Genomic DNA, 24,689 nt, shown 5'->3' on the forward strand with positions numbered 1-24,689 from the left:
GAACATGTTGAAAATAAAAAACTGGCAATCTCCCCTCCCCCATTTGGACCTGATACAAATTTCCTTGCTTTTTCAAGGTTGTTAGTACATCATCAGAAAGCTGCCACATGTTTTTTTTTCTTACAAACTGAAGGAAAGCTGGAATATAATGATGACTACTATTACTTAAGAGTTGATGTTGATAAACTGGAATATATAGAGTTGTTTAGATGTTATATTGGCTGCTAACTTGTAGGAGATACTACACAACCATTTTGACCTTATTAGTACTTTTCAGTCATAGGTATTCTCTATACAGTGCCTGAATTGTCCCAATAGGGGGGAAAAACCTTGTTGTGTAGTGCCTCCTAATGGTCAGTAGCTAATATAATCTCTAAAGCTATAAACCGCAAAGTATGAGAGCATATAGAAAAAGGGGAGATGTAACTGTATAGCTTCTATAGATTTATTGATGAATTCACTTTATGACATTCAGGCGTTAACATCTCTGGAAGCTGTAAAAACTGTCTTGTGCAGGATGTAATATTCTCAGGGAGAAAGTTGAACGGATATGCTGATGGTTCAAAATTCAGAAAGAAATGAAATATACAGTAGCTATTTAATCTGGTTATCTTTATCTGGTCATTGGGTGATAATGATGGTTGGTGATAATCACACAAGTCTAGTAATAATCATGCAGATCTCTGCAATGCATAAAAGGTCTTCACAAGCAGAGGAGTCATCAGCATAGTGAGAGATGACTTGGGAGACTCTTTCGGTAGACAGAAAAGTAAGTTCAACATAGAACTCCTGGCCATGGGGCTTAATACTGGAGTTAATGGTGATGGCAATATAAATGAGAATCTAATAGAATGACTGGACTGGAATCTTCAAAATTGTGACAGAAATTTCTCCCTGCCATTGTAGGCACAGTGGAAAAATAAAAATAATGGCACAATTATGATTGAATAAAGGAAGAGTTTCTAGGTTTGGGTATGTGTCTATAAACATCATAGGATTTAAGCCCTAAGCATTCTGACCAAAAAATTTTAATGTGATAGTTTTCTTCATACGTATTGCTTGTAAATCCGTTAAGACTACTAGCAGATTTTTGATCCTAGAGAACCCGGATAGATTTTGATCTTGAAGAAACAAGACTAAGAAATCAAGGGCACTTTATGCCAACCCCATTGGATGTGAGATTTCTCCATCTGAAACCAACTCTTGGATTCTACCTCAGCCCTGGAAGTGCCTTAAGGAGAAGTCAGTGGCATTCAAGTGTCACTCTGCTGAAATGACAGATGAGTGAGATCCTGCATCCAACAACCAAGCCCTAGGCTTCTAGTCCAATGACAAAGAGTATGAACTCTTTTTTTCTTTGACATTTCAACACTTCGAAAATATTGAGAATATTCTAAAGTCATACCATCACAATTCAGAGTAAATGGATTTTAATAAAAAGTATACAATAACAATGAGAAGAGACAAGGGAAAAAATGAAGAAATGAATAAAACAGAAAAAAATATTGTTCTTTGAGAAGAATCCAAACACTTATGCTAACATAGTTATCTAAAGGAAATGGTAGAAACCACATCCAGAAACGTATCTTGCAAGCTATGTACTTTCTATCAAAATATTTTCCTCAGCTGAAGAAGATTCCAGTGAGGGCTCCAAGCAAGCATGTGATTGCAAAAATCAGAAAGAATATCTCCATTCTGTGGCTCAACTCCCCTCAAATAAAGACTTTAATTTCTACATGCATCCTCTGAAAACGTTAGCCAGAATACCAGTAGGGTTAAATGAGTAGGATGTTTGGAGGGCAAAGAAGACTTGTCACAACAGCCTCTATGAGCAGCCATCTCTACAAAGATCCCAGAGTAGGGCTTACATGTTGATCTGCTAAGGCTGCTGGGCCTGAGATTTTAACAAATGCATCCCCGGACACAAAAAATAAAAGTTTTATCCTTAAGTTACAAAGGAATATTTTTTGTCTGCTGAAAACAAGATTTTAGAATAATTATAACATTTAGAATAATTATCACTGTAGAACAGTATGCATATCGTTATCCTTAGATAAGCTGACCTTCAATTTTTTTTATTAACATAGTATGAAAAATGTATTACCCACAGATAAGCCAAGCTCTCAAAATGTTTGTATGTTTTAATGCTCACAATTGGCTTATATGCAATTTGTCCATTTTTTTGTGATATTTTGGTTAAAAATTCAAGGGCTTATCTATGATGGCTTATCTATGAATGGCTTACAAGCAAGTATATATGGAACATATAGGGACCAGAATTATTATATATACTCATACATAAACTCAATCCAGTTTTGGAGGGTATATTTTGGCACCTACAATTGTAGATTTGTCTATGAGTATATATAGTATGTTTACTATATAATCTTGTCACAGTCCACAATCTAATACATGTTTTTAAGCAAAACTATTTCTATTTTAAACTGAACAGCTGAACTTTTTTTAAAAAAGCAATGTGTCTGAACTTTATACTTGAGTTTACTACTTGAACATGTGATGATTGTATGATTCTACCATATTCCTAACTGATTCCATATGACAGACAAATGTAATATTATGCAAAGTAAATATATGTAGCATTGCTTAATTTGCATAATTTATGTAGGTCATAGAATTCAGCTTCTGCACTGCAGAATGTGAACTATCTGGGTGTTGGATTCTTACAACATGCATCTTGTAAGTTATAAATTAACCTTTCCATGCATCTTATAAGTTATGCGTTAGTCTGGGTACCCCCAGGTGTATTGGACTGATTCTCATAATCTCCTCAGAAACCAACATATTTGGAAGGCATTGATTTGTAGTTTGTATTATTTATATGACAGGACGATACATATAATCTCTTTATGTGCGCATGTGGGAAACAATATGTAGATGGACAAACACTGTGACTGTCCTCCCCCGTGTGTGTGTTTGTGTGTGTGTGTGTGTGTGTGTGTGTGTGTGTGTGCAGTGTGTGCATCCCTTTGAATTAGCCTTGACTCCTGGTGACTGCCTGGACAAATGCAGTTTTCTTGGCATGATTTGGGAAGGGATTTGCCATTGCTTTCTTCCCAGGGCTGAGAGAGAGGTCTACTTACGCTTTGTGCCTAAGGCAGGAGTAGCTCACAAGTTCTTGGTTTCTAGCCTGATGCCTTAAATCACTACACCGAACTGGTTCTCCATCCTTCATTAATATAATATAATATAATATAATATCAATTCAGCATTCCTGAAATCCTTCAAGTCCCCATGCCATTATCCATCAAATTCTCTGGCTTTTGCAGAGAGAACATTTGAGTCAATTGAATTGCAATAAGGTTCCCTGAAATGCATTTTATGGCTTAACTGTCAGCAAGTGCAGCTGGTGTTTTGATTAATGTCATAGAAAGCAATGCACCAAATAGAGCAATTGCTTACTCTCCAATAGTTTATACATAAAAATTGGGAGATGCTTGTGATATTGTAGTTCCATGCTATAGATCACAATCACCACTCTCTTCACTATCGGTGAGGGCTTTTGATGGCTTGCTGTATGCTCCATGAATTCCTGTCATCCAGGCCAAGAAACAAGGTTATTTTTACTGACGATAACAATTCCAACAGAATTCAGCAGCTTCAGTATATCAAGTGGCAGATCATGTACAATAGGCCCTCCAATTTTTTTGTAAAAGTCATATTTGCATGGAATTGAGTAATTGTTGTGATCCCATTTCATTGCAAGGCACCAGGCTGGGAAGCCTAGGAATTGCATGATGTTTAAGTGTTTGTCCACATGCATTTTATGCTAGAGAAAATGCATAAGACACACAAAGAAAAACAGATTGAACTTCACAAAGAATAGAGGATAATCTCCGAAGAACAATATTTTGGGCATAACTACACCAAGCTAAAATGGATTTCCTACAGCATCAAACAAAGTAAAAAGATATCATGATAAAAATACATTACATTATAAAATATTTAATTATAGATATTAAGAATTAAAGCCTACAGCATGTTTTTAAAAAGTGCTCTAACTTTTCCACTCCACCACAATTCTAAAATATTCCAAGAATCCTTTATTGTACAATTGGCAAAATTACAAAAATCAGAATCAGAATAGATCTGGAAGGAACCTTGAAGGTCTTCTAGTCCAGCCCCCTGCTCAAGCAGGATATCCTATACCATTTCAGACAAGTTACTGTCCAGTCTCTTCTTAAAAAGTTCCATGATGAAGCATCCACAACCTCTGAAGGCAAGCTGTTCCACTGGTTAATTGTCCTCACTGTTAGGAGGTTTCTCCTTAATTCCAGGTTGCTTCTCTCCTTGATTAGTTTCTATCCATTGTTTCTTGTCCTGTCTTCTGGTGCTTTGGAAAATAAATTGACCCCCCCCCTCTTTCTGGCAGCCTCTCAAATACTGGAATACTGCTATCATGTGTCCCCCCCCAGTTCTTTCTTTCTCTAGACTAACCAAACCCAAATCATGCAACCGTTCTTCATTTGTTTTAGTCTCCAAGGATTTAATCATCTTAGTTGCTCTTCTTTGTACTTTTTCCAAAGTCTCAACAACTTTTTTGAAATGTGGTGACCAAAACTGGATGCAGTGGTACTAATACTTCATGTGATTTTGATTCTATGCCTCTGTTTATACAAGCAAAGATGGTATTAGCTTTTTTGGCGGCAGCGGCAGCTGCACACTGCTGATTCATGTTTCAGCGATCGTCCACTAGGACTCCAAGTCCCTCTCACAGTTACTGTTTTTGAGCCAGGTTTCGCCTAATCTGTACTTGTACTTTTGGTTTTTGCTGCCCAAGAGTAAAACCTTGCTTTTCTCCACATTAAATTTCATTTTGTTGGCTAGGGCCTATTGTTCAAGTCTGTCAAGATATTTTTGAGCTTGTCTTCTGGGGTGTTGACTATTCCTGCCAGCTTAGTGTCATCTGCAAATCTGAGGAGTTCACCTTCTATTCCCTCATCTAAGTCATTTACAAAGATATTGAAGAGTACTGGGCCTAAGACAGAGCCTTATGGTCCCCACTGCTTACTTCCCTCCATGTAGAGATGTAGTAGCATTAAGGACTCCTCATTGAGTACGGTTTGTCAGCCAGTTAAAAATCCATCTGGTAGTGATACTGTCTATCCCACATTTTTCTAGCTTACCGAGAAGTAGTTGTGGTCTACTTTGTCAAATGCTTTGCTGAAGTCTAAATATACTATGTCCACAGCATTTTGCTGGTCTGCTAATTTAGTCAGTTTGTCAAAGAATGAAATAAGATTTGTTTGCATGATCTGTTTTTTTAAAAAAACCCATGCTGGCTTCTACTTATAACTTTATTTATTTCTAGATGTTCACAGATCTCTTTTTTGATTATTTTTCCAGTATCTTCCCAGGTATTAATGTTAGGCTGACTGGTCTGTAGTTTCCTGGGTCTGTTTTTTTTTCTTCCTCTACCCCCCCCCACCCCTATTGGCATTAAATAGCAATTACATCAAACAGAGGCAAATTGAAAAAAGGATTGGCGATCAAGTCTGAATTCCTATCCAGATAAGGTCAGAACTGCAATGGTCAGAATCAAAGTCTTGTTGAGAAAGAAAGATTAATCAGATATGTAAGTAGAAGTAGTTGTTCAGTCATTCATTCACTTCTTTGTGACCCAAGGGACATCATTTTGCCAGGAATGTCTGTCAATAACTGCTTCTCTGAGCAATTGCAAGCTCCTGCTTGCAACAATTCTACTATTGTATAAAGTCTGAAAGTTCTGTTCATTATAGAATCAAAAGAATTTGTCATATTGACAAGACATTCCACATGGAGAATATTAATGGGTGAGAACAATACTTTTCCAATCTCTCAAGTTTGGGCATCTCATTGAGTCTTGTCATTCTGTACACGTTTTCCTTTTGGCAGTTTATATTGCATTAAAAAATTAAGGATAATGCAGGCAGTCTTATTCTCACTTTTGTTGGTGACAATCTGTTGTGTAAATCCCATTATTACAATCATTTCCATGTTCCCACTTTAATCAGTAACTTAACAAAGAACAAATTATTCAGCACATTACTGAGGGTTCCCAGATGGAAACCGCATCCCTATGGAAAGATGGCTGCAGAAAATACAGGTGGAAAAAGAGACCTGCTGAGACTATGTTGTGTGAAGTGCTACTTCTTGAATTTAAATATGTACAGTATGTGTGTGTATGTGTGTGTGTGTGTGTGTGTGTTGTGAATGCATGTGAATAAAGGAGACAGGCCAGAACAACTAGTTTGCATTAGCTAGCTTCACTGCCCTGTCGTCACAATGTGTTTTGTATCATTGCTAGGATTTGCTGATTTTGAAACCATAAATGGACCACAGCCAAGTTGCTATGTGCCTTCTGTTTCACCTTGAAATACTCCCCTATTTCTGCCACTTTTTGAAGTAGTCTAACAATAGATTATCTATTATCTATTCAGTTTCTGAATCACTGAATCAATTACAGACAGTCTTCATTTAGCAACCACAATTGGGATCAGCACCTTGGTCCTTAAACGAAGCAGTTGCTAAGTGAAACATCACAATTTTTCGACTTTAGCTCAGCTTTCCTTGTCTTAAACACCTGCAAAAGTCCTAAATGCAAGGATTGATCACAAAGTTACTTTTCTTTCACCATTGTAACTGGGAATAGTTGATAAATGAGGACTACCTGTATGAAGATGAGAATAACAGACCTTATATGAAGGTTAGATTAAATACTATAATAAAGGACTAATATAAACATCCTCAAATACAGACAAAAGCTCTTTGAGCTTTCAGAAGTATGCATGTTGCTTTCGTGGAATTTCAGTAAATGTTTTAAGGGCTTACCTTTCGAACAGAAGGGGGGTGGTTTATCTCTGGGATTGGATCACGATGAAGTGCAAATATGTATTGAGTGTAACCCTAAGCTTTCTGAAGGAGCAGGAGCTTTTTTTTTCCTTTTCTTTTTTGTGACAATGAAGTCTGGTCTCTTTAGGTGGGCAGAAAGTATCCTTTGCAGGATCTGTTGAGGAGGTCCCTACTGGATCAGAGAAGTCAGAAGATGGGGATGCCCTGGAAGAGGAGGCAAATGTGAAACAGGAAGAGGGAGATCCAACATTAACAGGTAACGAAGCTGGGCCTTGGATGCAATGCTTGCTAAAGAGCACAACGTTAGGCTTTCTCTTTTTCTGCACTTTATTGCATTTCTTCTTTTGCAAAGAACCCGATTGTATGGTTTTTTTTTTCTTATGAAGGGATTCTCTATTATTTCCATTTTTGCTTGATGGAAGGATAAGTTATTCAGTTCTTTGTTTTTATGAGTCTTAAAGCCAAGGAGACTGAGAAACAGATGCAGTTCTAGGGCCGTGTCTGCTCATAAGGAAAGAGGGCTTTTCTGAAGAATTATAGATGCAAACCCCCTAATCATTCTCTGAAGCCAAGCTTGTGACTCTATGGCTATGAACTCTTAAGAGCAAATATATATTCCTTTATAGCAGACATGTCAAACACAAGGCCCAGGGCCCGGATCCGGCCCGCAAAGTGGTTTCATGTGGCCCCCGAAGCCATCCTGTAAACAGTGAGGGAACGGCCCCCTCTGCCTTGGCCCTGGCCCAGAGACCCCCAGATCTGTCCCACTCTTGCCCAGGCCCCCATAGGCACCCTTGATGCGAACGATGTAGAGCTGGCCACGCCCACCCAGTAGGCCATACACACTCTAGCCATGCCCACCCAGTAGGCCACGCCCACCCTGGCCATACCCACCCGGCCCCTTGAGGGCAACCGCAATGCTGATGCGGCCCTCAATGAAATTGAGTTTGACACCCCTGCTTTATAGGATACATTAATATGGCATTTTCCTTCTAATAGAGAAATTGACTCAATTATTTGGCTGTCTGGAACTATTTCCTTTTCAAACGTGTTCTCTTTATTAATGCAATCCTTTTAAAGATATAAGGTAGTCTAGGAAATGCAATTTATATTGGTTTGGGTGGGAATTTGAGGGTGGGGGAAAAGAGAAATCTGATTTTGGTTGGAATTATGCACGACAATAATTTCATCCCTCTCCGCCTGGATCCGGTGAACTAGCTTCTTCATCCTCCCAATTTACTTTTCTGCTGTGATTCTCAAATAAAAATCCTGGAAATTGTAACCCTCTTTTTTAAAAAAAGGAATACTTTCACACTTTTACAAAACTTGGATTCCCATAAACCACATTTACATTGATTTGAAATAATAGTTTTAAAGCAAATTTTGCCTCTTCCTGATCTTTCTTCTCTTTGCTTCATAGATCATGACATGGAACAGAGTCACTCTGACTGGAAAGAAAGACCTCCCTGTGCTGCTAAACTGGAAAACCGTTCTTCTCCACCCCCCATCCACACCACAACCTAGCACTGGAAGTGAAGAATAGTTTGGGGAGATATCTTGTGGATGGCAATCTCTCATTTTTCACAAGACCAATTGGAGTACTTCCTTTAACAACTATTTTTCCTCTAACTCTCTTTTCTGTTCTGAATTTGTATCTATTTGGCAGTGTTTGGTTATGTTCAGTGAATTATTCTATAGAAGGGTTGAAGGGAAGAAAGGTGAATGGGAAGCTGCCTAGAAATGAACCTTCACATTCAAAGGCAAGATATCTCTGATGGCCTGCTATTGTGGACATGTGGCAGGATGGCTATTTTTATTGGGCCTTGCCAGTAGATTTCACTGCAAGGGGAGGAAGGAGGCCATCCACACAGTCATTGTTTGACCTTCAACCCTGGACTAGATGCTCATTTGGTGAGATCTAGCATGATCATTATTGAGTTTTTTTTAATGTTTCTGCTCACCCATCCAGACCTGATGATTATATGACCATGGTTTGTAATATTAATAATTACCTAAGGAAATCAGTTTACTGAGGTGCTTCCAGACAGATAAAGCCTTGTTCTAGTAATAAAAAAGTATTATAGAGCTATGTTATTTTTCATTATTTAAAAATAGAAACTATTGTGTGTTGATGGGAGGGAGAAACAGAAATGATATTATCCAGTAACTGGAAGCAATGGCCTATATAAACCATGTAAAATTTCATCAAGGAGATTGATTGCACAATAAATTCCTTGTCTGGCAGCACTTCTTTTCTAAAAATATTGCCATTTAATTTCTAAAAATCAAATGTGAAAATTTGGTATTTCAGCAAGTAGAATTTATAGCTGGGTACAGCTGAATAAGCTAGAGAAAGATCTTTAACCTCTATCTCCCACATCCATTGTAACATTCAATGCTCAAAAAGCCGTAATTCAAGATTTAATCATTGAATACTTGAATCTTCCTTCTTCCTTCCTTCTTTCCTTTCTTCCACTCTTTCCTCCCTGTGTATTGGGCAATGTCGTTCCATGTTTCTCTTCTCTATTAAAGCTTTGTAAATAAATACTGCATTTAAAGAGTATGTTATGGAGGGAAGAGCCAACAATGAAAGTTTAAGTTAGTTCTTTCTTAATGTATTAGCCAGGAACTACAGAAGGAAAAGTTTCATGGTTTTGTGGAGTTGACTTTCTGCAAACAATCTCTATATACATAAACCAAAGTTCATTGGCAGTAGGAATATAAAAACATTAGGACAAATTTGGAAGGGTGGGAAGGATGGATCCATTATGAGTCTTCCAATGTTTATCCCCAGGAAAACCTCAATTTTGGCTTCTAAAAACAGCCCAAGCAAATCAGTTGTCAAATATTCAAGATTGAGTTTTGCAGTATAGAAATCAAGAAATCAGCAAAAGTTTGCTTACTTAATTGTTCATTTATGTATTACTTCAACTTCTATGCTGCTTCAAACTTCATGACTTTAATCTGCAGTTAGTAAAGTTATTACAGTCTACCTCTCCTCTTCATAGGACACTTTTTAATGCAGTTTAAGATCCAGTTTTTTGTTCTTGTTGTTAATCAGTCACTAAGTCATGTCCAACTCTTCATGACCACATGGACCACAGCATCCAAGGGCCCCCTGTCCTCCACTATCTTCCTGAGTCTACCCAAACTCATGCCCACTGTGTCAATGACACTATCTAATCATCTCATCCTCTGCCATCCCCTTCTCCTTTTGCTTTCCATCTTTCAGGGTCTTCTTCATTGAGTGCTCTATTCTCATTTTGGTGGCCAAAGTATTTGCATTTAAGCTACAGTATCTTTCCTTCCAAATAATAGTCAGGATTGGTTTCCTTTAGGTTTGACTGATTTGATCTCCTTGGGATCCACAGGATTCTCAAGAGTCTTCTCTAACACAATTTGAAAGCATCAACTCTTCAGTGCTCAGCTTTCCTTATGGTACAACTCTTATAGCCATACATTACAACTCAGAAAACAATAGCTTTGACTATACAGACCTGTTGGTAAGGTGATGTCTCTGCTTTTTAATATGCTGTCTAGGTTTGCCATAGCTTTCTTCCAAGGAGTAAGCATCTTTTAATTTCATGATTGCAATTGCTTTTCTGCAGAGATCTTGAAGCTCAACAAATAAAGTCTATCACTGCTTCCATTTCTTCTCCTTCTATTTGCCAGGAAGTGAGGGGACCAGATGCTATGATCTTAGTTTTTGTAATGTTGAGTTTTAAGCCAACTTTTGCACTCTCCTCTTTCACCTTCATCAAGAAGCTCTTTAGTTCTTCTTCACTTTCTGCCATAAGTGGTATTGTCTACATATCTGAGGTTGTTGGTATTTTTCCCAGCACGCTTGTAATTCACCCAGCCAAATATTTTGCATGAGGTGCTTTCCATATACGTTAATTAAGTAGGCTGATGATATACAGCCTTGTTATACTTCTTTCCTATTTTGAACCAATTAGTTTGTTTCATGTCTGGTTCTAACTGTTGCTTCTTGTTTATTGTGATGTACGCAATCAAAGGATTTAGCATAGTCAATGAAGCATATGTTTTTCTGGAACTCTCTTGCTTTCTCCATAATCCAGTGAATGTTGGCAATTTGATCTCTAGTTCCTCTGCCTCTTCGAAACCCAACTTGAACTTTTGATAGTTCTTGGCTCACATATTGCTGAAGCCTAGTTTGTAGGATTTTGAGCATGGCTTTGCTAGTGTGTGAAATGAGTACAATTGTACAGTGCAATGGAACATTCTTCGGCAATGCCCTTCTTTGGGATTGGAATGTAAACTGACCTTTTCCAATCCTATGGCCATTGTTGAGTTTTCAAAATTTACTGACATATTAAATGCTGTACTTTAACAGCATCGCCTTTTAAATTTTTAAATAGTTCCACTGGAATACCATCATCTCCCCAAGCTTTGTTGTTGTCAAGATCCAGTTTAGTGCCCTCCAAATGTGCTGTATCATTTCCTGCAGTCAATATCTATATGGGACTTCAAATTAGATATTTTAATGAAGCTATGAGATATGTCTATAGTTTTCAGGGAAGTGGAACAGGTTCTCTATAACAGGGCTTTTCAACCTTTTCACCCATTGTACCACTTTTAGGATATGGCAACATCCGAGTACCACAAGTTGCCTAGCAAGGTGTCAAAAACTTGATGACCAAAAAAAAGAGAGAAAAAGTGATAAAGTACAGGTGGTCCTTGACTTACAACAGTTTGCTTAGTGACTGTTCGAAGTTACAATGGCAATGAAAAAAGTAACCCCCAAGCCACAGCCAAGCAAGTCACCTGCCTGCCCACCCAGCGGCGCTCTTCCTCCTGTCCAAGGTTTTTATTGTTGTGAGCATTTCTGTTGAGGATTGGCAGAGGGGGTGGGGTGGGGGGGTGTTTGGTTTTTATTTCCCGCCCTCTGCTGGGTGATTGTAGCAGGTTTTGGACACTTCACATGACCCTGGGACACTGTGACCATCATAAATATGAATCAGTTGCCAAGCTTCTGAATGTAAATCACAAGACCCTGGGGATGCTGCAACATTCCAGTTGATTGGCACTTCTTTCAGACTCAGCAGAAGCACCAGGATCAGCGCAGAGCTCCAGCTGGAGCCTGGCGCTGATCTGGCGCTTCCGCTGAGCCCTGACAGCCCTGCAGCTCCAGCCGTCTCTCGCTCAGGCTTGTGCAGTGCTGCCACTGATTCAGCTCATTCCCCTCCCCCGCTACTTTTCTAGGATGGTAGCGTACTACCTACCAGGTGCCAATGTACGACAGATAGTACCCATACCACTGGTTGAAAAGCCCTGCTCTGTAATACTAGCACTGTGATCTGTGTGTATTTCCCTCATGAAAATAGTGAGAAAGGTGATGGGGGGGAAGGTTAGAGCTCTGGTGAATATTTCTTTGGTAGAGAGGATGGTATTACTTTCCTTGAAGAAAGTAACAGTGCACCCATCCTTAAGAAGCCATCCTTTTATCCAGCTTTATGGAGTAACTAACACGCTGTCTGCAATTTTCCCTTTCTTGGAAAGATGGCTGAGAAGGTAAAGAACCAGTAGTTAATGAGAGCTATGGATGAAACAGATTATCTGGATGCCGTTAATTAGGATTCAGGCTGGGGTAAAGATGGTTGTGGATCACCTTTGTGGGGATTGTAAGGAGTAGTGCCACCTTCTTTGGCTGACTTCCATGACTCTTGATACATCAATTATGATATCCTGCTGGATTGTTTATGAGAACTGAAAAATGGTGGCCTTCAGGTTCTAGAGCAGTGATGGCGAACCTTTTAGAGACCGAGTGCCCCAAAACCACCCCACCCCCTGCCCACCCCACCCTGTGCCTTACCCGCCCACAGGGCCACCCACCACCTCCATGGCCCACCACAGATCGCCCCAGGCAGCTCTGCAGCGCCATGACAGCCACGCCCAATGCCTGTGCCCCACAGCATCATCTGCGCACGACAGGGTGTGTGGGCGGAGCCTTGTCCCTCCTGCCCAACTGCCATGTCCTTGGCTGTGCTACTCCACATGGGCCGCACCCAGGGACAACTCTCCTCTGTGTGGGCTGCTGGTGAGGAGGGGGGCATCGGGGGAGGCAGGGCTGGGGCAACGGCACGCATGCCCACAGAGAGGGCTCTGAGTGCTGCCCATCTTTGACTCAAATTGGGGTTCTGCACACTCACAGAGAATAGGCAAATAATCTGAAGGTATTCCCGAATTCACAACTCCTGCTGGAAATAAAGTTGAAAATAATGGTCAGGAAAGCTTTTGCACAGGTTCAACGTATGCTCCAGTTGTGTCACTTATGTCCTTGTCACTTCACATCTTCATTACAGTCTTTTCTCTGAAACAGCTTAGCCCTAGAAACAGCCCTTTCTACCAGAATTTTAGTGAGCTATTAAAACCTGGCTCTTCCAGAGTGTTTGGGGTATAAGGGTATTATTCTAAGATTGAAAGGAGGCATCAGAGAGCTAGATGGGTAAAGTTATAATTGTGATACTTATATACTATTGATTTTGTGGTGGTTTGATTATTAAGCATTATTATTTTTAAATAAATTACTAAAAGTGAGAATTTGCTGTGTCTGTGGATTGAAGCACATAAAAGCCTAAATAAATAAATAATCTAAATAAATGTAGGTTGCCTGTACCCTTTTCTAATTATATGTTTTATAATATATATTTCTAATCTTATATACTTACAACTGTTTATTTCCCTCAATCATGTCTGGTGTGTTTAAAAATTAGGTTTCAAAGCTTTTCTTGCACGAATGGAGCAAAATTATGAGTAGCTGATTATTTTCAGTGTATTAAAGGCGTACAAATGATTTCCTGAAACAGAAAAAGCCATTGATGGAAATTCATATTTTCAGAATTCTTGAAGCAAAACATTGCTCTGTACTTAACTAAGGAATTTGCTTATTTGATTTGTACTACTACACCAATTACGCTCTGAAACATTTTTTCACATTTCTTAAAACTAACATCCTTGTTTTCCCCTACTTAAGTTACTGATTTTGTAGGACTGTGTAGGACTTATAGAAAATTTGGGAATTCTCCTATCTAATCATCCTCATCACTCCTTCACTCTCCCCTCCATGAACAGGGGTATCTTTGTGTAACTACAGAAACTGTCTTCTTCAAGCTAGATCCCAGATGAGACTATGTCTACAGCAAGAAACATTCTTATTGTCAGAAAACAACTTACAACCAGCCAACTGGCCTTCTACAAGGAAATAAGTAAACACAGCTGGCTCTTGGCACCCACCCCACTTGAGGATACAATACAATGGCTGTTTTCAGACATCTTCACTGTTTCAGCCTTGCTTTTCTTAATGTAGCCCTTTCTATCCAGAATTATGCAGCTCATTGTGGCTTATCCTCAAGTAGTTTGTTGTGCAATAGGATGCAATGGCAAGATTTTGAGGATAGAATGTTATCCAAATGTTGGAATTTCATCAAGTAGAAAGTCAACCCAACTTCTACTGGCCATGTTCAGTTGCTTTATATATTCTCCACTCCAGTTATTGAGCATTTATCCTCTAAGGTAGGAATGTTAAACTGCCGGCTCACAGGCCAGATGCATCACACCGAAAGCACACCCACCCCATGGCCAGCAATGGGGGAAAAGTCCCATGACCTAGCAAGTTTGACATGCCTGCTCTAAGGCTACTTTGATTTGTGTTGCTGGGCTAAGAAGATACATGCGTGACTTCCACATGCCATTGCCCATTTCTAAGAGGCCTTATTAACTTGTATTTGCTATTCTTGCAAAATGGTGCTGGACCTCTTTAAAATTCATGTTCATCATTTGTGAGAATTCTTCAGAAAGCACTAGCTTTCTCTTTTTAAAATAAAAGATCTTTTTAAAAAGTAGGCCTGAAGGAAGAGCAACAGCAAGGTGAATACTGAGAGTAAGACAGCTGTGAAAATCATTCTCCAACATTGTTCCCATTACACACATTGCAGAAACAGTAATGCACATGACTCTGAAATGCTAGACCTCTTTTATAAGGAGGGAAAAACAGTGAGATCACCCTATCAACAGTAACCTCATCATGAAGATTTCTGCTCACACTGTTCCTGTTGAGTGTACTGTAATTGGAGCAGCAGTCAACATAAATCTTCACAGCTGTCTGTAAAAATAAATAAAAAACAGCACCTGAAGATGAGATAAAACATGATAGAGTGATTCACTAATGCCTTCTCCCTGCAGTATGAAATGATGCCTTTATCATTCTCACTGATCACTTCTAGCATCTTCTTATATGGCTGTTGCTCAATATAGTTGCCTGTGTGATTTAACTGGACTACTGGAATAAACTTCATCCCTTAGCAGTATTCACTGTTAGAAGTCTTCATCGTGGTTCAGTCCAAGCTCGGAATAAACATGGCGACTGCTTTAGGAAGAAGGTTGCAGTTTATTGAAGAGAGCCAGACAGGAAGATGTCTCTGGCAGAAAAGGGGGGAAAGGGCTGAGCACATGTAGGGAGTGGGTTTTTATACCCTCTGGAGCCTTTTGTTTGGAGTTGTTTCCTGTTCCTGTTTTGAAGCTTTATATTTCTTGTGTCATGTATTTTGACCCGTGTCCCTTTGGCATCTGTGAGTTAATCCTATTACATCCTGCCTTAGACTTTGGGTGGGGTATGTAGAGTTTAAGTATCTTTGTCTTCCTAATCTAGCTGGGGGCTTCCAACCTTCCTGGATTATTTACATCTGCATTTCTATAGAACTGGTTTCTGCTTGAGGGAGGGAAACCTGAGGCTATTAAGAAAAACTGGGCATGCTTTTCTGCCTCTTTTAAGATTCTTTGAGAAAATATATTTTTCTGCCCTTTTAATATTTCCTTCTCTGCGGGGCTGACTTCCCACAGCATCTCCTTTTAAATTCCCAGAATTCTTTATCCTCCCACTCAGGAACAACAGCTCCTCTCCCTCCATACTGAGGAAACACAGTACTAGAGGGAAAATATTTGCTTAATCATGGCACAGGTATAAATAAAACCAAACAAATCTTAAATGGCTGTGGGAGGCAGGAAGCAGATGTGGGTATTTATTTTCCAGTAACACCTTCACCAGAAATGAAGGACAGAAGCCCTATTGCTGGAGGCTCTAAACATAAAGAACACTTTTTTAAAAAAGGAAATCTAACAGACATAACCAAAAGGTTTTTCGTAAATGATGAATATTATTGCCTCTCTTCCACAGAAATAAGATACAGCTTTAAAACTTTCCTGATGTTTGATACACCTTTAATAATGCTTTATTGTTGTTTAAACCAGAAAGAAACTGAATAAAGAAAAAATTTAAATTAACAAAACTGCAATTAATTCAGTTCACTGCTATTAAATATAACTGCAAACTGTCAGCATCTAAAGATTGATTGAAAGTTGTTACAACATTAAACAGAACATGTACTTGGAATTCCAAAATTTGATATAAAAATCTAATAAATAAATGGCCATTCACAATAGGTGCAAAGAAACTCAGCAATCATAAAATGGGAGGACATGCATTTTTATTGTTAACTGACCAAAGAACAGAAAACAGAATAGGAATAAACTGACAATTTTCAAATTGGAAAGTCAAAGTATGAAATTATGAATGATTACCAAAGTACGCAAGTTTATTAATGATCCCATACTGTTCAAGATAGTAAAGACAAAACAATTTCAAAGACTTTGAATAGGTTCTTCCCAAACTTGGCATTTTTGGAGGGAGAAAAGAGTGCCTTCAAACTAGTGTTGACTCCTGGTGACCCGTTGGCCAACTCCCTGTAGTTTTCTTGGCACAAAGTCAGAAATGGTTTCTCATTACCTGCCTTCTAGGACTGTGTGTGTGACTGGCCCAAGGTCACTCAGTCACCTTCATGCTTAAGGAAGGATAGAATTCGTGGTCTCCAAGTTTCTATCCTGATCCCTTAACTACTACATCAAATTGGACACCAAAATATCAAATGCAGTTCTCAATAATCAAATACAATTTTTTAAACAAAAAAAACCATGCACACAAAGAGAGATTATTGGGATCTGAATAAGGAACATAATTAGTGGTTATCCCAATGAAAATGTCTATAAAGTGGTTTCCTTTCTTTACATTTCTGTACTTGGAATCATTAGGAACTGCACCCTGTACAAACATCAAATATACACTGGTAAGCCACCAGTGTGATACAACTAAAAAACTATAAATTGCATATCACTGGCTCTACTGTAATAATTCCTCTCTGTTGGGCATATTGATGCTGAGAGCCAGTGTGGTATAGCAGCTAAAATGCTGGCTTAGAAACTAGGACGCTGTTATTCCAGGTCTCCTTTGGCCAGTCCTGCCTATTGGGCTGTTATTGTAAAGAAAACGTGAAACAGGAGGATTAGGCGTCTCAAGTTATATTCTGTATAAAAAAAAGTGGGGATAATAATGCTCATCTTGCATGCTGCATCTAGTCCTGGGCACTTATTTTAACTGGAAGAAATTGGAACAGGTTCGGAGAATGGCAACCAAGGTGAACAGGTGAAAACGAATACTTAAGATCTCTATAAGACCTGAACGTTTACTCGAGAAACAACCGAGGTCACCATATCATTCTTTAAAATTCTGACAGAAAGAAAGCAAAGACCTTTACACTCTCATTTAATGGAAGACATCGAAAAACTAAAAACCCTAACCAGGCGATGGGCTCCAATCCCGATCCATAGTTTCTGGGCAGCGCTACAGCAATGGTTTCTCACCGCTTTATTTCAGGATTTCTTCTCACTTCCCGGGCTAACCTATGGTTCTGGGATTCTTACGAGACCTTTCACCCAAATACTAACGAGCCCACAGAAGGCGAGTCAAGTGCTGCCATCTGCTGAGATTGGAAACGAACGAAAAACCTGGGCAGTGATAAAAGTGGTAAGTCACGAAGAACAATAACCAGCTTTCTTCGAGGCGATTTACTGTTTGCTAACTCAAAAGTGGAATGCATTGATCTTAAACAAAGATCAACGGTAAGCAAAAAAAATTCAGGTCACGCGCCCGCTGTGCTTGCATGCACGTGCTCCCAAGACTTAAAACCTTTCCGGGAAAAGTTCCAGACTCCACCTCTTCCCAGGAGCAGCCAATCGTCACTCTTGCATTTGTTTTTCTTCCTTCGGTTAGCATTGTTCTGCTTTGAGCAAAGAGCATGCCGTTACTGGCCACCAATCAATCGGTGCTCTTGCTCTTATCACCAATTTTCCCCGTTATTTACGCCTCTCTATTCTTAGCCAATCAAATCGACTTGCTCTCAACCAATGGAAGTGCCTTCCTCTTCCCACCGCCCTAGCCAGTAGAAATGTCCTTCTGTCTTCCATGCCCCACGCCCTCAGCCCGTTTACAATGTTTGACTCCGCCCCACCTTTGTTTCTCTTTTGGGGTAATAGAAACTGACGGGAGGGGGTCTCTTCCGGCTTTTGCGTGGTCACATTTAACCATGTAACCGGAAGTAGTATGCAACTCAAATTGGGATAACTTCCGCCTTTTTCTCTCTCGATTCCTCTTTTCGTTGGGAAATTGAGACAACGGCTGTTCAGGTAAGTCCGGGCGGACAGAATCAGCGGTAATTTTCCGTAGATAATATAGAATCTTTTTAAGCTTTACAGTATCTTATTGTAATGTTACGGAAGGTGAGAAATTGAAAAAAACCGTTTTATAAGGGATTGATGCGTCTAACACGATATAAATCAATTCCCAGTCTGTATTGTCTTTCCATATAGTTTGGACAACAGTATTAAAAACTGCGGTAACACATGTATAGGGTAGTAGATTGGGAAGAGCGGCGTTCTATGGATTTAAAAATGCATGCTGCTGTTTGATGTATAGCCCACCTTTTCTTCAGGAGCTTAAGGAAGTATACATGGTTGTTACTCCTCCCATTTCCCCCCCAACAATCCTGTGAGGTAGGTTGTGCAGAGTGTGTAACTAGAATCCACCGCATGATATGCCTGCAGAGTCGTGCTCTATTGGTGGACAGATGTTCCAATAAAGGAGAATATTTGTAGCTCAGGGTTAAAATGTGGGATCCTTGGTGCCCTCTGAGCTTGGTTGTTTGTTTGCAGACGTTTCATTATCCAAACTAGATAACATCAGTGCTAGTAAGGAGTAGGGTTTGCTCTCAGTTTATGTTTAGGGGCTTGCTCTCTCAATGTTGATGCGAATTGGAGGGACTTGGGGTGCTCTTGATTGGGCTGGTAACTTGTTTGGCAGTTCCTTGATTTGAGTATTGTTTACTTGATTGTTGGTCTGATGTTAATCGTGGTTTAATCTATGCTCTGGGTGCTGATTGCTGGTGGGAAGATGCTTTGGTCTTTTTGTTTCCTTTTTGGCTTGTTAATTATCTCTTTTGCACAGTATGTAGATATTGTTTATATCTATGAGTGTGTATTGATGGCTAATTTGTCAGTGCCAGGCTTCCTGAAATCCTTTAGCATTTTTGGATTTGGCTTGATCTAGGATTCTCAGTTGAAACTATGGTTAACTATTGATATATTGTGAAATTAGAGTTTTCATCATGTTTTTGACTGCTACTCAGTGTTTATGGATGCTTGTACTAGTCTTCCGTCTGTTCTATGTAGTGTCTGTTGCAGTCTCTATACATGGTAGTAGGTGATTCTTGTTTTTTCTTCTGGGGCTACTGAGGGCTTTAATTAATTTGTGTGCTATACTGACTGATTCCATGTGATTGTAATAAGCCTGTTGGTGGTTTCTGAGATGCTTTTGGTGTTTGATAGTGTTATTCAGCTTGTATTGGTTGTGTTATTTTGGACTGGGTGGTCAGGCACATTTGATGAAGCTGCCTGGATATCCATTTTGCTGGAAGATATTGTATAGATGCTCTATTCCTTTTTCTGCTGTTCTGGGCAGCTGAGTTGTTTGTACTCATCTGAATAGGGTTCTTATATAGAAGTAAAGATTATTGCTTTAGAAGTGAAGACTTGATGGGTGTGGGTGGTTTTTTGGTATACTTGTGTTTCTAGTTTGCAATTGCAATTTCTGCTAATCAGGATATCCAGGAAGGATAGTGAGTTGTTTGGAAACAGAGTTTTCTCTCACTTCCTTTGGGTAACATGTAGGTAATCAAACACTGCTATCCTTGTTCACAAACAAGTTGTGTTTGTCACACTCAGTCTGTCTATAAGACTGTGCTGTTCTTAGCAAAAGGACTTTATGACGATTAAGTTTAATAATCTCACCTTCCAACTTCTAGTTTGACCTTCATGCCTAAACAGTAGCATGCATTTTTGTAGCAAGCTAACATAGCAGTTGTTCTGCTTTTCTATTTTCTCCTAATTTTATATGAAGCTGGGGAATCCCCTTCTGAAACTATGTACTGTACTTAAAACACATTTTGAAAGCAGAAAGGGCTGGCCATTTGGGATTTTTCTGTGATCAGGAAGTGATTGTATTCATACTTGCATTGTTCCTCAGTTTTATTCCTATTCCCTTGATTAAATTCCTGTTAACTTACCCTATATACTCTCATTTCTAATTCCAAAAACAGTTAAGTAATTAATTGCCTTCATTGCTACCACTATTCAACCATTTATCACCTCTAACTATCAATACATTTTAAATATTGAGTACATTTTGCTTCTGTTACATCAGTCTCAACTTACAACCATTCATTTAATGACTGAAGTTACAGTGGTGAAAAAAATGACTTATGGCTGTTCCTTGCACTTACAATCAATGCAGCATCCCCTGATCTCATTATTAAATTTTGGTTATTTGGCAACCAGCATATATTTTTGGTTGCAGCATCCTATGGTCATGTGATCACCATTTGTGACCTTCTCACCAGGCTTCCAACATTTAAGTTAATGGGGGAAGCCAGATTTGCTTAACAACTGCATGATTCACTTAACAACTGCAGTGATTCAGTTAACAACCATGACAAGAAGAGTATAAATAGAGGACTACCTTCATTTTCTTTAGAGAAAAGCAGATTCATTTCAGTCTGGGGCCTACTTTTTTAAAGTTCCTACAACTTTGCTATCCTTTGATATTTTACAAAACTCCAAGGGGAATAGTGCCACCTGAGGTTAATTTCAGAAGACTAAAAGGTATACTATTACCAGATTAATGGGATTTTTTGTAGGAATAATGGTTTCTTAAACTTTGCAGTAACTCTTCAATAGGCCTAAATCCAACTCTATTTGCAAGTCTTGGAGGCTTGACACTTTTAAGCATTAAACTTTGCTTTTTAGATTCAGCAAGAACTGAAGACATGTATGTTAGACAGCCTGCAAATCTTGATTTAAAAATTACAGTGGTTTAAACCAAAACTACATAGAATATATTTCTTAATATGATGTGTGAACTGGACTATTTTATCAAGCCATTGAATGTGCTTTCATATGTTGTGTGAATACAACCAATGTCTTTCAGCTCTTTGACCTTTTTGACCAGCAAACCTATAACCTCCTTTGAATTGTTTTGCAGGATTAGAACGTAATATATTACTTTGACTCTGCTTTTCCTTATATTCATTAGAATTACCGTACACTTTGATCATGGCTCAGCATATTTTATTAGATCATTTATTGTGTTCTTTGTGACTGCTCCATGAGTTTAGATTACATAATCCTAAATTTGGGTGGATTTAGTTGAAGTACCATTATAGAGCAGGATACTAGCAGCATGAGGATACCAGTCTTTTAGAAGCTCCTTTAAGGTAAAGGTTCCCCCGCACATGCGTGCTGGTTGTTTCCGACTCTAGGGGCTGGTGCTCATCTCCGTTTCAAAGCCGAAGAGCCAGCGCTTGTCCGAGGACGTCTCTGTGGTCATGTGGCCGGCATGACTAGACGCCAAAGGCGCACAGAATACTGTTACCTTCCCACCGGAGTGGTCCCTATTTTTCTACTTGCATTTTTACGTGCTTTCGAACGGCTAGGTTGGCAGAAGCTGGGACGAGTAACAGGCGCTCACTCTGTTACGCGGCACTCGGGATTCAACCCGCCAAACTGCCGACCTTCTGATCGACAAGCTCAGCGTCCTAACCCACTGAGCCACCGCGTCCCTTGAAGCTCCTTTACTCAGTGTAAAAAAATAATTTAAAAAAATTGAAATTTACCTGTGAGCTAAAATCATTGTGGATAGTTCTACATTACTTCTAGACCTGCAATTATACCTTGTAAATTGTACTATGGAATGCTGACAGATTTTCCATTCATAGTCCAATCTTTCCCATTGAGTTCTTTCTGGGTATATTGATCTCTTCCAGCTGGTACATTCCAGCTGGTACTTCCAAGATAGCAGAGAGTAAAAGTAGTTGCAGTCCAAGGTATGAAGGAAAATGCTGGTCTGTTCCTTGTTCTTTTGTGAAGTCTGGAGCCCTGGTGGATTTTTTTGTACCCCTATTTCTTTTTAGCAATATGCTTAAATTTATTCACTACTACCTTGTATCGTGATTTATAAGTGTTTCAAGTAAAATATTCAAGTCCAAGGTATTTTAAAGAGTATTGAAAATAGTTCATACAAAATTCCAATTTTCAGATAGATAGCCTACTTAGAGAATAAATCAGCTATAATGGTCAAGCTTGAGGAGTTAAGGTTAAAGAAATTTGCCGGGATAACTCTGGACCAGTCACTGTCATATAGCCCAACCTTCATCATAGGATTGCTGCTATGAAGAAAATAGAAGACAGGATTAAATGTAAAAGTAGGAGAAAAGTCAAATCTTCATTGTCAGATGAAGCAGATGAAAAATAGAATAGAGAAATAAAACAAATTCCCAACATAGTGAAGCAAAATTCTCAGTTCGTATTTAAACATATTTATTGCATTTATATGCCACCAAATTATTTGAGACTCGTGACAGTTTAGAACAGCAATTAAAACATTCCCAATATTCAGCATTTAAAATGTCTGTAGTAAAAGTATAGGATAATGCTAAAAATAATTGAAACAACCAAAATTTATAATTTTTATTTATATATTTTCTTTGCTGCCCATCTCACCATGAAGTGAGTAAAAATACATGAAGTAATAAAACAATGGCAATACTCATAACCAGGAAACTACCAACTTTCTGTGAAAAAGGAGCTTTTGGAAATAGATGGACAAGCCTTAATTTTGGGGAGGAGACTGTTCCATAGGGCCAGGCTTGCAACAGAAAAACATAACTCATTTTGTAGATCAATAGCAACTCTATGATTTACATTTAGAAGCATATTGGATACCAACAGGCCTGACATTCAGACAAAATATGCTCTTGACAGCTAATATCTACCATAATTAAGGCACTGCATTTTGTATCAATAATCAAATTTGAATAGTCTTCAAAGCCAGTCCCATGTATAGCGCATTGCAGTGATCTCATTTCAAAGCGACACAGACTATGTCCCCATGCAAGAATCTCATAATTCAGGTAGAGCTGCAACTGGTGTGCTAGCTAAAGCTGGGCATAGCCCTCCCAATCATGGCCTCCAGCTGCCCAACTGCAGTGACCATGAATATAGGAAGACATCTAGTGGTGGGATTCAAATATGTGAACAACTGGTTCTCTGTGTGGATGCTGCTTCTGGAAGTCCGTTCTGGGCCTGGGCAACAAAAAATTAGCTACCGGTTCTGCTGAAGTGGTGCGAACCAGCTGAATCCCACCACTGAGGACTTTCTATCATGAATGAAGGCAAATACATGTGTTCCAGTATAATGTTGCAAAATCCAATCTGGGTCAATCACTGGGACCAGACATTTAGTCCTCCGAGCTATTCTGCCTCACACTCTGATGAGAGAGAATTTACCCTGAGGATGGGCTCCAGCAGAAGTCCGAAAACTCAGAAGACTTAGACTCTGGTTCCAGTGACTGACCCAGATTGGATCCTGCAACTTCCTAACTTGTTTGATGGACATTTTCAGACCCAAATAACTTGGATTACTTACTACATGGTTATAGTAAGGTCATAAGTGTATTGTTAAAAAGAGGGCTTACCAAAAAATATTTTACAAGAAAATATTTTTTCCTAGTAAGTCTAGACCACTTCTTTGCCCACTGTGAAGCAAGAGCTACTATTTGATGTGGCACAAATAAATTGTGCAATCTGATGAAACGGATTTTCCAGCTAGTTAGTGAAATGGCAACTCTTTTATAATTAAACCAATATATAAACATTTGGGGCTCTGTATATATTTATTTATTTAGAATAAAAAGGGTTTTTTATTTTGATTGGTAGTGTATATTCACTTGCCTCAAACTTTGGTAACCAAATACAGTGTTATTCTCCTTCTCTTCATAAATTTTGTTCTAAGAAATCCCTATTTTTGTTCTTTTTAACCAGAGATACAGTAATGCACTGAAGATGAATTAGTTATGATTCATGATTGATCTTTTTGAGATGGATGTTATGATAGATATGTAAGTAGTCTCAAAGTTGTGCAATCATATCAGCAGAAGTACAGGCATACACTGTATTGTAAGAGAATTGTAAAATGGTAGAACTTTAAGCCTCTTATCTCTAGTAAGGAATAAAACTGGCAGTTCTTACAATATTGCTTACAATGACATTCCTCCTTCCCCACGCCCAAATCCAGTAAAACTTTGTTATTGAAGGTCATTTTAGCAGGGACTGCTTGAATGTTGCATGGGAACCAAGTTTGATGCCTACATACATAGCAACCTTTATGGAAAGGGCACACACATGTGTAAATTGTAGCCTTTCCTTGCAGAATGCACAGATGGAAAGTCTAATTGCCTCCGTCGTAGCTGGCATAAATTTTACGATGAAAGCTGCCACTTAGGGAGATGTAACATGTGACTCATAATTTGGACAGTTACTTTTTTGCAGATCTGGAACTCTCCGCTCCCCAAATTCCACACACTCACCCTGTTCTTGGAGCT

General features: G+C 39.0%; 3 protein-coding genes across 7 annotated transcripts in view; 2 read left to right on the plus strand and 1 right to left on the minus strand.

The window, feature by feature from the left end:
* PPP1R1B (protein phosphatase 1 regulatory inhibitor subunit 1B) overlaps nt 1-16,062 on the plus strand; it is a 90,603-nt gene extending 74,541 nt beyond the window's left edge. The window contains exons 8-9 of the mRNA XM_081346470.1: nt 6,977-7,105; nt 8,270-16,062. Of these exons, the coding sequence (XP_081202596.1) occupies nt 6,977-7,105; nt 8,270-8,373 (233 nt within the window). The 3' untranslated portion in view covers nt 8,374-16,062. The remainder of the gene's footprint in view (nt 1-6,976; nt 7,106-8,269) is intronic.
* The window catches only part of MIEN1 (migration and invasion enhancer 1), a 443,636-nt gene that overhangs the window by 218,362 nt on the left and 200,585 nt on the right, over nt 1-24,689 (minus strand). The window lies entirely within an intron of this gene.
* Nucleotides 18,194-24,689, plus strand: part of STARD3 (StAR related lipid transfer domain containing 3) — a 37,251-nt gene continuing 30,755 nt past the window's right edge. For all 4 annotated transcript variants that reach the window (XR_014028712.1, XM_081346461.1, XM_081346460.1 and 1 more), the window contains exon 1: nt 18,194-18,384. The gene's annotated coding sequence lies outside the window, so the exon portion shown is untranslated. The remainder of the gene's footprint in view (nt 18,385-24,689) is intronic.

The sequence above is a fragment of the Vipera berus genome (genome assembly GCF_964194415.1).
Source record: "Vipera berus genome assembly, chromosome: Z".
In the NCBI taxonomy this organism is placed as follows: domain Eukaryota; kingdom Metazoa; phylum Chordata; class Lepidosauria; order Squamata; family Viperidae; genus Vipera; species Vipera berus.